This window comes from Schistocerca gregaria, chromosome X (assembly GCF_023897955.1).
Source record: "Schistocerca gregaria isolate iqSchGreg1 chromosome X, iqSchGreg1.2, whole genome shotgun sequence".
Taxonomy (NCBI): Eukaryota; Metazoa; Arthropoda; class Insecta; order Orthoptera; family Acrididae; genus Schistocerca; species Schistocerca gregaria.
Genome location: NC_064931.1, coordinates 555,760,184 through 555,774,439, shown reverse-complemented (window position 1 = coordinate 555,774,439; position 14,256 = coordinate 555,760,184). Strand labels below are relative to the sequence as shown.

Here is a 14,256-nt window from a genome sequence, read left to right as displayed (position 1 = left end):
GTGGGTGAATGTCTGTTTAACTCAGAGGCAAATTGTTTTCTAATAGGTATGAGGCAATTACTTTTGTTGATGAATTATGAACACCATATAATTCTAAGTTTTCAAGTTATATTTTACAAGGATTACAATAATGGCATCACATAAAACAAGAGATACCTCAATCTTATTTTAAAAAAGGAACTGTTATCTTCTTCACAACATCAAAAGCTGCTGAGATGGTGTTTTTTTCCAGCTGATAACTAGTCTGATTCTTTGGTTTTATTTTATTTTATTTTATTTTATTTTGTCCTGTGCATTAAACACTATACAAGGAGTGTACTGGTAATGCAGGACAAGTCACAGAATACAGTATTAAATAACACTTAGTATAAGTTATTGTATGGATGCTATTTTTGAGATATTAAAAAAACAATTGGCTGCATGTATATATATATGCTGTCAATATATTGACCATGTGAGGGCATGTATTCATGTATTTTTAATACGAAAAATATTGACAAGCATTATTGATGACCCCAAAAAGATTCTCATTATGGTCAACACATACTCAGAAATGAGGTTGACTACTGATGGTTTGATAATATTCACCATCTAGGTATTATCAGAGCTTCAGGAACCAATCACATGTGTTCGTGTACACTTCTGAATTTTCCTTTCATCTTTGTGCATATCCTTCCTCTGATTCAGCTTTTCAATTAGTTTTTAACACAAGTTTTAATGGAACTACGCAGGGTTAGTCACTGTATTTACTATCTTATGGTGGCGAATAGTAGATTATCTATTTCATTGCTTTCTTTACTAAATTGAAAAAAATCACAAGCCTGTTTGCTTGCTGAATTAGACAGTAGTGTTGAAAAAGGCTTGTACTTTGAAAAATACATCACATGTAGTAACTAGTAAGTGGTCTGTGAAATAAGTATCAGTCTTATCACAAAAAAAGGAAAAAATGTCTATTACCTGAATGTGTTGTGACAGGACTGATATAATTACTTCACTTTAAGCATTCCAATGTTCTACCTCTTGCCTTATATCTCAAAGTACATATAATCTCTCATTAACTGCAATAGCGTCTCTCATTAATGTGTTCTACTTCTCTATATTAATAATTTGTTGTACGATACAGGACTCATTCAAAAATAGTTTATGAGTTCTTGCAGGTCTGTGTTTATGATTCTAGTCTGTAAATCAACATATGACAAGTTGCTCCACGTTTCAGACATTCTTGGACCCACTTCCTCTTTTTCACTGTTTTCTGTTGTTCCCATCTGTAGCTAATAATGGGACTAATGACCTCAGAAGTTGAGTCCCATAGTGCTCAGAGCCATTTGAACTATTTTGTAGCTAATATAACTGGTAGGTTGGGTGGTTTGGGGGGGGGGGGGGGGGTTGAAGGGACTAGACTACTAATATAACTGTGGCACACATTATGCTATGGGTGTGTGATATCTTAGCCTTGCAAAATAGTGTTGCCCACTGACAATATTATTGATGGTGTGAGAGTCTCTACAATATATTGAAGGTTTCAGAAACTAATATTTTAAATAATATTCAATATGTGCAGGACTATTGAAAAGTTCCTCTTGTGTGCTTTGCACTTACTGGCAGCAGTTATTATTTACTTTGAATGTGCTACTTTTCTGCATCAAGAAATTTAGCTATGTATAACTTCTTACATGACAAGTACTCTTTATAGACTGTATCAGCATGTTTATACATACTGTTGAGGTCTACTTATAGTTTGATTTTAAATGAGATTAATTTGATAGCCTGCTTGCAAATTAGATTTGCAAATCAACAATGCCCATGGATAATCATATCTTGCAGTTGTTTGTTGACGAGCATTCCATGTCCACAGTTTCATATGTATTTTTGAAGTGATCATTTTACTTCATAAATAACAAATACTTTGAACAATGTTTTTTTATTGTTCTGTACATAAATAATAGTATGAGACCAATGTACTGAAGTACTGTCAAATGGGGTGAAATTAACAGATTTTGGATTTTACACTTAAAACATTTCTGAAACCAATAAAATTAATGTATTGGCTTTTCTTTCAGAGTATGGATATTGAGCTGTAGTAATTAAATTTATAGTCTTTATTAATTTTACTCTAACATATCACAACTTAAAAAAAGTAAATAAAGACAAACTGTGTCAGTCAACTTCAAACAACCTGTGGGTATAGTCGACTGATTATCTGTTATGCAACAAATGTGGATTGTTTATAACTTTTGGCAATCTCAATTGTTATGAAACTTTGTTAATAATTGAAAAAGATATCTGGTACAGTAATTAAATTTTAATACTATTTTCAGAGTAACATGGAAAGAAATTTTAAGGACAATAAAATGTGATCATACCTTTCTTTAGCACTGAAAACTGGTTGACTAACTAATATTTTACCATAATGATTGTAATGCTAATTTTTCCATTTAAAATTTCTTTGATATGCTTATCTAAAACACCCAGACTGTATTTCTTTAATTCATCCACTTAAACATTGTACACATGTGGCATTTTCACACTGACAACTCCTATGATCTCAACTAAATGATGCAACAAATAGAACTACAGCATTCATGACAAATTCATAAGTCACTTGCAATAATGACTTCTTAACTCTACCACTAGACTGTTATAGACAGTTACTGCTACATCCAGTGTCACAGTTTTGCTGCATTCATTAGGTCAAATCCTTGATGCATTCACAAAAATTTGTTAATAATAGAACAGCTTGAAAAAAAGTTGTCAGCTTCACCCCAATTCCACCGAGAATTTGCAAAGTTTTATTTGTGTGTCCACAAATAGATAACCATAATAGATTAATTTCTATTATTGTTTTGGTTATCCTCTTGAAGAGTTAATGCACAACATATGTAAGACCAGCCAGAGCGATGCTATACCTGAAGTCCAATACAATCTCCAATCTCTGCTTAAAGCCTTAGGTCCTTCCCAGAACCTCTCCCTTGATTCCATTTCCCTCCTCACCCATAGGACACCCTGCACACCCTCCTTCTACACGCTCCCCAAAATCTACAAACTCGACAATTCTGGATGATCCATTGTGGCTGGTTATTGTGCACCCACTAAAATAATTTCTGCCCTCGTTGACCAACACCTCCAACCAACTGCTCATAATCTAGGCTCCCACATCAAACACACCAACCACTTACTTCACCTACTGTCCACCATACCCACCCCTTTACCTCCGGGATCCCTACTTGTCGAAGTTGACACCATCTCCCTATACACCAACATCCCTCATGCCCATTGTCTTACTGCTATTGAACATATCTTTCCTTTCATCCTTTAGACTCCAAACCCTCTACCTCATTCCTCATACACCTTACTACCTTTGACCTAACCCTCAACTAATTCTCCTTTGAAGGGAAGGTGTATAAACAAATCTGTGGCACAGCCATAGACACCTGCATGACACACTCCTATGCCAACCTTTTCATCGGCCATCTAGAGGATCTTTCCTAGCCTCCCAAAACACCAAACCCCTAGTCTGGTTCAGGTTGTTTGATAATATCTTCATGATCTGGACTCAAGGCTAAGACACCCTATCTTTATTTCTTCACATCTTTGACACCTTCTTTCCCGCCCGCTTCATGTGGTTCTCTTCAACCCATGGTGCACTTTCCTAGATGTTGACCTCTTCCTCTCTGATGTCTCCATCTGCACCTCTGTCCACATTAAACCTACCTCTCACCAACAGTACTTGCATTTTGACAGCTGTCATCCCTATCAAACCAAAGAATCCTTCCCATACAACCTGGCCACCCAGGGATTTTGTACCTGCAATGACAAAAACTCCCTTGCTGAATATGCTGAGGGTCTCACCAAGACCTTCACAGACAGGCACCAGTCCCCAGACCTAGCCTGAAAGCAGACCTCCTGTGCCATTTCCATTCACACCCCCAATCCTCCTATCATTCCCAAGAACTAGCCACAAAGGAGTGTCCCCTCCACCTACTCCGACTGGAACAGCTGAACCAGGGCTTTGATTACCTATCATCGTGCCCTGAAATGAGGGATATACTACCTGAGATACTTCCCACACCTCCTAAAGTGGTATTCCATTGCCAACCCAACCTCTGAAACATCATAGTCAATCCTTATGCCACTCCCAATCCCACCCCCTTTCCACAAGGATCATATCCTTTTAGAAGACCCAGGTGCAAAACCTGCCCAATCCACCCACCCAGCACTTCCTATTCCAGTTCTGTCATAGGTTTATACTAATCCCTCAGGGACTGGGCCACCTGCGAAAGCAGCCATGTCATTTACCAGCTCTGCTGCAACAGTTGCACAGCTTTTTATTGGTATGACCACCAACCAGCTGCCCATCAGGATGAACAGCCACTGCCAAACTGTGGCCAAGAGCAAAGTAGATAACCCTGTGGCCCAACATGCAGCTGAACATAATACACTTGATTTCAAAGGCTGCTTCATTACCCCAGCCATCTGGATCCTTCCCTCCACCACCATCTTTTCTGAATTGCAAAGATGTGAGTTATCCTTACAACACATTTTCTGTTCCCATAATTATTCTGGCCTCAACCTATGGTAACATACTGTCCCCACACCTTCCACCCAACAGCTTCCAGTCCCTCTGTCCCATCATCCCTTACTCACCTTTGTCTCCCACTCTATTTATTTGCCACCCTTTGCCGAAGTACCTGCTCATCTTTCCCCACTTCTCTCCTTTGTTGCTCCTCTTTTCCCCACCTCCCTGTCCCACAACTTCCTGATGCTGCACCTCTGGCATTGTAGACCCTGCACACTCCACCAGACAGCATTCATCTCTCTCCCTACCTATAAACTATTGTCCCTTCCCCATCCCCACCCCCTCCAGGTTGCTGCTGCCATCCAACTTGGTAGCTGCATTCCAACCTGAGATTCTGGATCTGGCAATCATATGTGCATTAGGTGTGCTAGCTTGTGTGTATGAATGGTGTGTCTCTCTCTTTTACTGATGTAGTCTGTGGCTGAAAACTTTATGTAAGAGTCTTTTAATTGTGTCTGTCTGCAGATTAAAATGTCTTCTTCACAGTAAGTAGCAACTTGTCTTTTACTACACTGTTAATATTCCTAGCTGAAGTTTCCATTGTTTGATACATAAGACTTAGAAACATGAGTTGTTTTATGCCAATCACACAAATAAAATTTTTAGCTCACTGAAAAGACTTAAAAAGAGCTTTCCTCCTGAAAATGATTAGTATTCAGATAGAGGTTAGGAACACTGTAGATTTAACCATTGCCATGAATTAAGAGCTTTTGAACAGTAAATGTAATAACTATTAATAAAATGAAAGAATCTGCATCAGCAAAATGCAGTTATTTTACATCAAGTATTTTTTTTAAAGTTTTTGGGGATTTTCACCCTGGACAACTTCATTCCTGTTAATGGCACTCTGCTGCCTCAATGGGTCAGTGTTACAACCTCCAGTACAGCACCATCTTGGAAACAGATGCACACTTGTCATCTGATGAAGTATATGCTAAAGGTGCATTTACAATGGTGTGACTTCCTGTGTGCATTAGGCACATGTAGTCACTTGTGCCTCTCACTTGTGTGCACAGAGGTGCAAGAGCCTCAACAAATCAGGCGGGGAGACATGTGCCTCTGCTTGCATTTGGAGGAAGCACAGGTGCACGGTGACTAGCGACAAAGTGCACACGTATAAACACACCTTGAGACTGTCACTCTAACAATAGCCCACACGGGCACTACTGCCAAAAAGTGCCTCCATGAGCTGATGTGGCTACTTTTATTCCAGTTCTACTTATGTTAGACAAAACCTATTCAGAACTATCATGTCTAATGAATAAAATTATATCTTGCGTAATGATATTGGCTTGTAATACAATTAATTTAGTGCATCCAAATGACACTGAGAATGCATCACAAATGACCAGTTCCAGGAGCATGCAAATGGTGTTAATGCCCAACTGAACCTGACTGAAGTGAAAATCAATTATCATGAAGTACATCAAACGATTGTGTTTGTTCAGATGATTATAAAACTGTAATTGGAGTTTGGCAAAGCACAGTATTTTGAAATTTACTGAAATTACATTTTCAAAGTTTTAATTAATTAATAGTGACTAAAACATAATGTAATCTATTAATGAAACCGTTTTTCAGAAGTGAGATTCTGTCACCTCTTGCTTAAACTGATATGCATCATTTACTTCAAAAGACTTTTTAGAAAAAGTGTGTCAAAATTAAGATGAGTGGTGCTCTTATATCGGGATTTGCAGGATTAGTTTATGGATGTCATCCTATACAAACTCTATTGTATCACTGTGAATAAGATTCTGTCTTCCAATACATTGGAATAATTTCCTAGAGAGAAATCCAATACAAAAATTTGAACCACATGAAGAAAGCTGATAAAGGAAAGACAAGTAAAAAGATCAGTATAGAAACTGAGGTCCTAACAGGTCAGTAGATCTAACCTCTGAAATACAGAAGAAGAAGATCAATATGGAACTGGATGCATAGTTCAATGGATGGACACTGAAAGTTTCTGTAATGTTACACTGCAGACAACTTTGGTGGTACAGAATTTAGGTTATGGTGAACAAAGCAGTTTTCATCTGAAGCAATTTGTTTGGATTACATTGTCTGATCACAAATGAGAACTATTTCAACAAAACTCAACAAATGCCATTTACAGATTTGTACAGGGGTGGTGTTTTTTAATTGTACTCAATATTGATGATTCAAATATTTCAAAAATATAATACTGACTGAGGAATAAATAATTGAAATTTATCTGTAATCTTTATTGAGAAAAAAATCTGAAATTAAAATTTTTTACAAAACTCAACATATCTATGTTTTTATGTGTGCTGTCTCTTTATCACTATGAACACCTTCATGTTTTTCTTACTATCCTTGCAAAGAGGTTATTGAATTTTAAAATCTAGGACCTCTTTTTATGTGGAAATAGATGCTCTGCAATTTTCATGCATAATATATTTCATTTGGGGTAGGTGTTTTTGAATTACAGGCACTGGAGCATAAGCATAGCTTAGTTTTCTGCCAAATTGATAAATTAATTTCCTTGAAGCAACAGTCTACAGCTGCATTTGAAGTAATACACTGCAAGTGGCATTGTGACGATACAAATTGTAAATCACTAATGTCGAACTTTGTCACTTGTGATGATCTTTTATGAACCAAGACCGGTAGAGGAGTAAAATTAAGTTGGTACAGATGGTGGTTTGCAATGCACCATTTCAAACTGGGAAAAATTGCAAATCTTTGACGACTGATTGTGGCTAAACAGCTGCACCAATTATACTTTTAAATAGACCATTTTACACAGAATTTCATATTATTTTATTCAGGTGTTTTGGAAATTTTTTGTAGGTTGTATTGTTTCCAAGTTATAAGCAAAAAGTTGAAAAATGGCAAAAATTTTTTTGGTGTTTCAACCCTCAAAAGTTTACCACAAGCCAGAAATCATTGCAGATTCATTTAATGTTTATTTGGGATGTCTAACAACAATTAAAACTGTTTCCAGTTTTTACATATTTGTTTGCCAGCAAAAGTGTAATGTGCCTACACTAATCGTCGTAAGAAATCATACCAGCTACCTCTAAAATGAATAAGACTGTCAAAACACAAGCAACCTGTTTTGCATGTTATTTCTTCCATTGTTTCAATATAATTATTGAATTTTGTGAAATGTTGAAAAACGGAGATGTCAAATTTTGTGAAAATTTGCTATATTCAGGCACATTTTACACTGGAAAATATTCACCTTTGTTGTATTTTCTTTTAGCCATTGTGCAAGGCATATATTAAAGTACCATAATTCATTAAAATTGACGTTTGTTGAGTTTTGTTAAAATGGTCCTCAGTTGGTCTTGAATTTTTGAAAATTTTAGTGGACTGAATAGCTTTATATTACATTGCATGTTGTGTGATTATATCATGAACTCAAACTGTTACCATTTGGACCCATCACCTTTGTAAAGAGTGCTACAGGGTAATGTTGTGATGAAGAACATGAAGTGTACTTCTTAATATTGCTCATGTGTTTTACACCACACCTGTTCATGTTTCTCTTTTTGCTGGGCAACATGGTATAATAAAGAAATGCATTATGTTGTGTATTGTGTAGGCCATAGGAGCAAGATAACAAGAATCGCACACTTAACAAATGACACCCCTGAACCTGCAGATTAGTTTATTCGTAGCCAGATTAGGATACTCGAGCCACTGCAATATAGATTCACAGTACCTTCTGCCTTATGAGGGACATAATGTACACATACAACATACTCTTTTTGAACACTTTTCAAAGGTCAAATTCCAAATAAATATCTCGATGATGATGATTGATAATGTTAGTTTTGGAGGAGGGGGGGGGGGGGGGGTGGCATTCAACATCGAGGTCATCAGCACCCATACAAGCTCCCAATCTTTCCAGTTCCAATCTTGCCATTTCCTGAATGATGATAAGATGATGAGAATAACACAAACACCAAGTCCCAGGTGGAGAAAATCCTCAACCCTGCTGGGAATTGAATCCATGGCCCTGTTGTCCAGAGGTAGCAACACTAGCCAGTAGACCATGAGCTGCAGACCCAAATATATCAGTGACATGAAATGTGCTGTGACAGTAATCAGTGAAGACAGGGAAGAGCTATTATGCATCTGTAATAGGAGGAGATTCAAAAGGGGGTGGGAGAGACAACATTTTACTAAAAGCATTTTTTTTTTAAAAATATACTAATTTTCAGATTTTTCAGCTAACTGTCAAAGAACACAGTACTCTGAGAACTGACTATCTCAAAAATATCAAGAAATTCTAAGATATTAAAAGCGTCATTTAATTCAAGATATTTTCATTTGTGTTTCTGAGGGTTACGTCACATGGTTTGGTTTGCAGCCAGACTGGCTGTAAAAAACATTCCAGCTGGGTAAAGGTGCCCATGTACAAGCTCACCATGCCTTACGCAGTTTGAGAGAACCATATAAAATTAAAGGATGTAACAATGGAAGGGGAAAGAAGCTACACCAAGAAAAAATCACAGAAAGGTACACTTCCCTAAACATAGGTGGAAACAACAGAAAGATACAGCTTTGTCAAGTTTTGAATGTTTGTTGCTACTATAGTTCTTAAAGCATTGCATGACGCAGGTACTTCATAAATTTTTGGGAAAATGTTTTTCAGATGAAGGATTTATCTGAATTGCAACTTTTTTAGAAGTTATGCTGAGGCAATGCACTAAGCACTGATTTAGAAAAATATACAGAATGTTTTGATACAATGATGATGATGATGATGACAATGATGTATATATTAATATATTGTTATCTTACAATATCTTAGGTAACTTTGCTTGTTAAAAGTAAGGGTGACTGCAAGTTACATTTCGCAGGTTTTAGAATGCATTAGACCAACAGATTTGTCAAAATATTTAGTGTGTGTGTTTCACCAAAATTTCAGTTGGAGCACTCAACCATATGAGCAGGTCACACCAACTAACTGTAGGATGATCCTTACCAGTTTGAAGCAGGCACATAGAAGTGCTACCTGGATTAATGAACCTATCAGCAGACTACTGACAATCCCATTTTTACCAATGACTCTTCTCAATAATTTGAATTCAGTAGCATTTTTGGTCATTATTGTTTACATGAGTCTGATATGTAGGAACTTTATGTAAGGGTTGTAAATTAAACTGCTACTGTAAGAATCAATTTAATAACCTTAAACTTACTAAAAAATAACTCTGAAGTCTTGCCAGTTGCACATATGAACAATGCTAGTTTATGAAGTCATAGTACATTTTGTACAAGGGGTACTAAAAGGCACCTGTAAAACTACCTTAATTCAAATGTTGAACTGGCGTAACTAATTAATGTCTAGAGAATTTAATTGAAAACAATAAATTCTGTTGAATCCAATAGTATACCATTGTTTTCTTCTCTGTTGCACTAAATTCACATTTTTGGTTACACTGTGTTATGTATAATCCTGATATATGATCATATTAATGTTGATTCTTCAGTTTTCCTTTTTTGTTGTTTTATTCGGCCATGTTAGTAATACTAAATAATTTTTCTATGCTTATTCATTTTCTCCTCTCCATAATTTTTTTTTCTTTTCTTACTATTTAATTATATACAAATGCAATAGTTAGCTGTAGTTAAATTTTGTAATCAAAAATTTCTATGATTGTCTAATGTGGTGACATAACAAATAAAATGCTCAATTAGTTTCTGAAATATAATGAGGGTAGGAGGGCTTGTGGCACATACCACAGTAAGCAAATGTTTCTCCATAATGCATGGACTGCAGCAGGACTGGTCAGTGGAAGTGAAGTATGGCAGAAGTGCTGTAGCTCACCTATCTGGAAGAACATGGTCCACAGACAACAACACATGAAGAAAATGAGTTGTATTTCAGGTTGACTGTTAACAGCCAACATGCTGTTGACATTTTTGAACATACTTTGATGTATATTTTTCACTTTTCCACCGTTTCTTTTTCTTGTTTCCTTTCTTTCTTTTTGATACTCAGCCTGTTCATGCCCTTGGCTATGAGTTGGCCTGTAGTTTGAGGTCTGTGGGAGTTGTCACCTGGACTATCAGTTACAGATGTGTAGCTGAGTACCTAACAGTGTTGTTCAAGACTTTGAGATTCTAAGGACTTACCTATTTTACATCCAGTATTGAAAAGTTTTGACAGAGTATGCCTTTTCTCAACAGCCACACAGCGAATGATTTATCCACTTCTTTCTTATTGGGGTTACCATAGGCGTAATCTTCCAAAATACATTTTACCATGAGCAGCAGTGGAAGTAGAACAACAACAACTTCTTCATTTCTTCTGCATTACTTAAATAAAAATAATATAGAGAATTCACATCTCAGCTCTCTATGCTAGGGGATAAAAAGATGCCCCCTTTGTGAAGTAGAAAACAAAGTCAGGCTTTAATATCCAACTGAAAATGAGCATGAATCCCATCCATTCCAATTTCTATGGACAAGCCTTGGTTTGAACAAAATGTCTTAATGTTTCCAGACAACTTGAAAGGCGCACAACCCACAGTTTCATATGACACTGGGGTGCACAAGCAGTATTTTAGGTTGGAGATTGTACCACTGATAAAACTAAAATATCATTTAACCATATTTTTTCACTCTTTCGACCTAAAATGAAATCAGTTATCATGAAAGCAATTATGTAATTTAGTTTTCAACAGTTAATTAATGATTAAGTCATAAAGTAAAACAGAAGTAACATCTGATGTTTCCCAAGAAAGTGTTATAGGCCCTCAGATGATCTACACAAATGATTTTGGAGACAATCTAAGCAGCTCTCTTAAATTGTCTACAGAATATGCTGCCATTTACTATATTATAAAATCATCAAATGATCAAAACACATTGCAAAGCAACTCGAACAAAATATCTGCAAGGTGTAAAAAGTGACTGTTGACTCTAAATAATGAAAAGTGTGAAGTCATCCACATGAGTACTAAAAGGAAACCACCATATTTTGGTTACAATATAAAAACAAAAATGTAAAGGCTGTAAATTCAACTAAATACTTAGGGATTAAAATTATGAATAACTTAAATGGTAATCATAATATAGATAATTCTATGGGAAAAGTAAACCAAAGATTGCAATTTATTGGCAGAACACTTAGGAAATGCAACAGGGCTACTAAAGAGACTTTGTGCACCATGCTTGTCCACCCTCTTCTGGAGTACTGCTGTGCAGTATGCAATCTGCACCGGAGAAGATTGATGGAAGACATCGAAAAAGTTCAAAGAAGGACAGCACATTTTATATTACTATGAAATATGGGAGAGAGTGCTACAGATATGATATGCGAATTGGAGTGGCAATCATTAAAACAAAGACTCTTTTGTCGCAGCAGGATCTTCTCATGAAATTTCAGTCACCAACTTTATCCTCCAAGTGTGAAAATATTTTCTTGCCACCCACCCACATGTAGAGGAATGGTCATCATAATGAAATAAGAGAAAGCAGAGCTTGCATGAAAAATTTTAAGTGCTCATTTTTCCAATACACTATTCAAGAATTTCAAGAGTGGAACAGTAGAGAAATAGGTTGAAAATGGTTCAATGGACCCTCTGTCAAGCTCTTAATTGTGAATTGCAGAGTAATTATGCGGATGTAGATGTAGAAGATACTCCTCCTCTGAGTATTTGCTTAGTGACTCTGTATCTTCTGGACTAAGTAATAGCATTAACCTAAAATTATTAATATCCAATGAACTGGAAAAGAAGTTATACATTATATTTTGCTTTAAATAAGGTGGCTTCAAATTCCTGGTGTAATTGGTAACTTTTATAAGCTCTTCCTATCTTCAAAGTAGATATTAAACTAAACATTTACATCATGTAACATGTAATGTTACATGAATAACAAATCCAGTAACATGCACTACATAGTCTTTCAGCCAATTTTTGTTAGTTTTATTAGTTAAAAATGAACATGAACAGTCACAACCGCAAGAAACTTCTTTCTTTGTGAGGTTACCAGTTTTGCTCTGCTTTAAATCATCTTCAGACTTAACACCATGATGATAAATAGTGGTTTTAAACGGAGCAGGTGCTATGAGTCCATAAAAAGCTTCTTGTGAATATGGCCGTCATGTTAATTTTTAAGTAATAAAAAAGAAATAGCTGTACTCCAAGAGAAATGTTTTCAAAAATTGTTGTTCTTATTGTTTTGCTAAGATGAAAAAGTAAGATACTGAAATTCTTGCAGTGTATCCTCTAAATGGCATTTTCATTCACACTGTTCAGTGAGTTATTTATTTGTTAGCGTGTACCAGTATGAGTGCATAAAAGGTGTAATAAAAATACAAATATAAAATATACTTAATTTTGATTATTCTCAAAATTTGACACCGAAAAAAAAAATTTGTTGACTTAAAAATTACTAAAAGTACATTGAAGGCCCTTGTGAACCTTGCAGAGGTGTAGCAACTCTATGTAGAGTTTGTGTTTGCTACATACAGTATATTTATAATTAATTTTTGTGACTACAAATTATTATCTAAGAAAATCTAATAGCATATAATAACAAAAATATCAAATCTTATGAAGAGGATACTTCTTGTAATGCTTTGATTAAATACTCAGAACAATGATCTCACAAAATGCTCTTAAAGTAATTAAGTCACATGTACAGTAGGAGTATGATGAATGGCTGGTTACAGATGAGTTCACCTCCAAGGCCGATCCGTGACTCTGTGCCTGTAAGGGGCCCATTGTGCCGTGGTCCTGCCCCCAAGGAGCGCACTGCCACTGACAAGTCTCCTGCCATGCACTACCCAACTGTTCCAGTTTTTGGAGTCCGTTTTGTACCTGGTACGTCCATTAGTATTATTTTTATACGAACTAGAGAATGGGGAAAGAAAGGGAAGGGATGGCTAGGAATTCTTTACTTCTAGCTGTACAGGGCATTGTCATAATGCAATGGCAAAAGTTGAAAACTTGTGCTGGACAGGACTTGAACCCAGATTTGCTGCTTCCTGTGAGTTGTTGCCTGAACTGCTTTGGACATCCACACACTGTTCCTCACTAACTCAAATTTCCAACTTATCACACTGCATTGCAGTGTCCCTCATCCTTTAACTCCCTACTTGCAAATTATTGATTCAAATTGGCATTTGGACAATATTACCGCCTCTGCACTGAAACAGATGTCAAGGAGCTGTCATGCTCTTGCAGAGATACATGTATTTGAATGATGTCTGTTCTGTTGGACACATCTGACAGAGTGGACATCACTCAAATATAAACATTAGTATTATCAAAATGTTTTCTGTAAATTTCTAACTTTGTGGGTTTACAAATCTTCTTGGCTGTCATAGTTTTGCTTCTTCCTTCTAGTTCCTGTATAATGTGTGTTTGAAACTTTAAAGCAAAAAATTTCAACGAATTTTTTCAGGAGTAGTCAGGGGCTCCTGTCCGTCCGCTATGCGCATGCCACTCACTGGCAGTAACATTGCTCACCGCCTGCCGGCCCCCAACGTTCAGCGAAATCCGTCAGAAGGCTCACCTAACTCTGGCACACGGGTGCAAAAACCACGAAAGCAACGGTGAATATTTGCAATATAATAATTTTGTAACTAGTACAAAGGATATGACAACAATTTTTAATGAACTTTTAGCTATTTTTTGAGTTTGAAGTGCAAAGTGACAGGGACATAAGAAATGTAAACTGATATATTAATA

At 36.3% G+C, this 14,256-nt stretch overlaps 1 protein-coding gene across 5 annotated transcripts in view; it reads left to right on the top strand.

Annotated features, from left to right (window-relative positions):
- Window positions 1-14,256, top strand: part of LOC126298590 (cAMP-regulated phosphoprotein 21) — a 1,220,135-nt gene that overhangs the window by 1,183,025 nt on the left and 22,854 nt on the right. For all 5 annotated transcript variants that reach the window (XM_049989965.1, XM_049989963.1, XM_049989964.1 and 2 more), the window contains 2 exons: window positions 13,236-13,386; window positions 13,970-14,120. In XM_049989965.1, coding sequence (XP_049845922.1) covers window positions 13,236-13,386; window positions 13,970-14,120 — 302 coding nt within the window. The remainder of the gene's footprint in view (window positions 1-13,235; window positions 13,387-13,969; window positions 14,121-14,256) is intronic.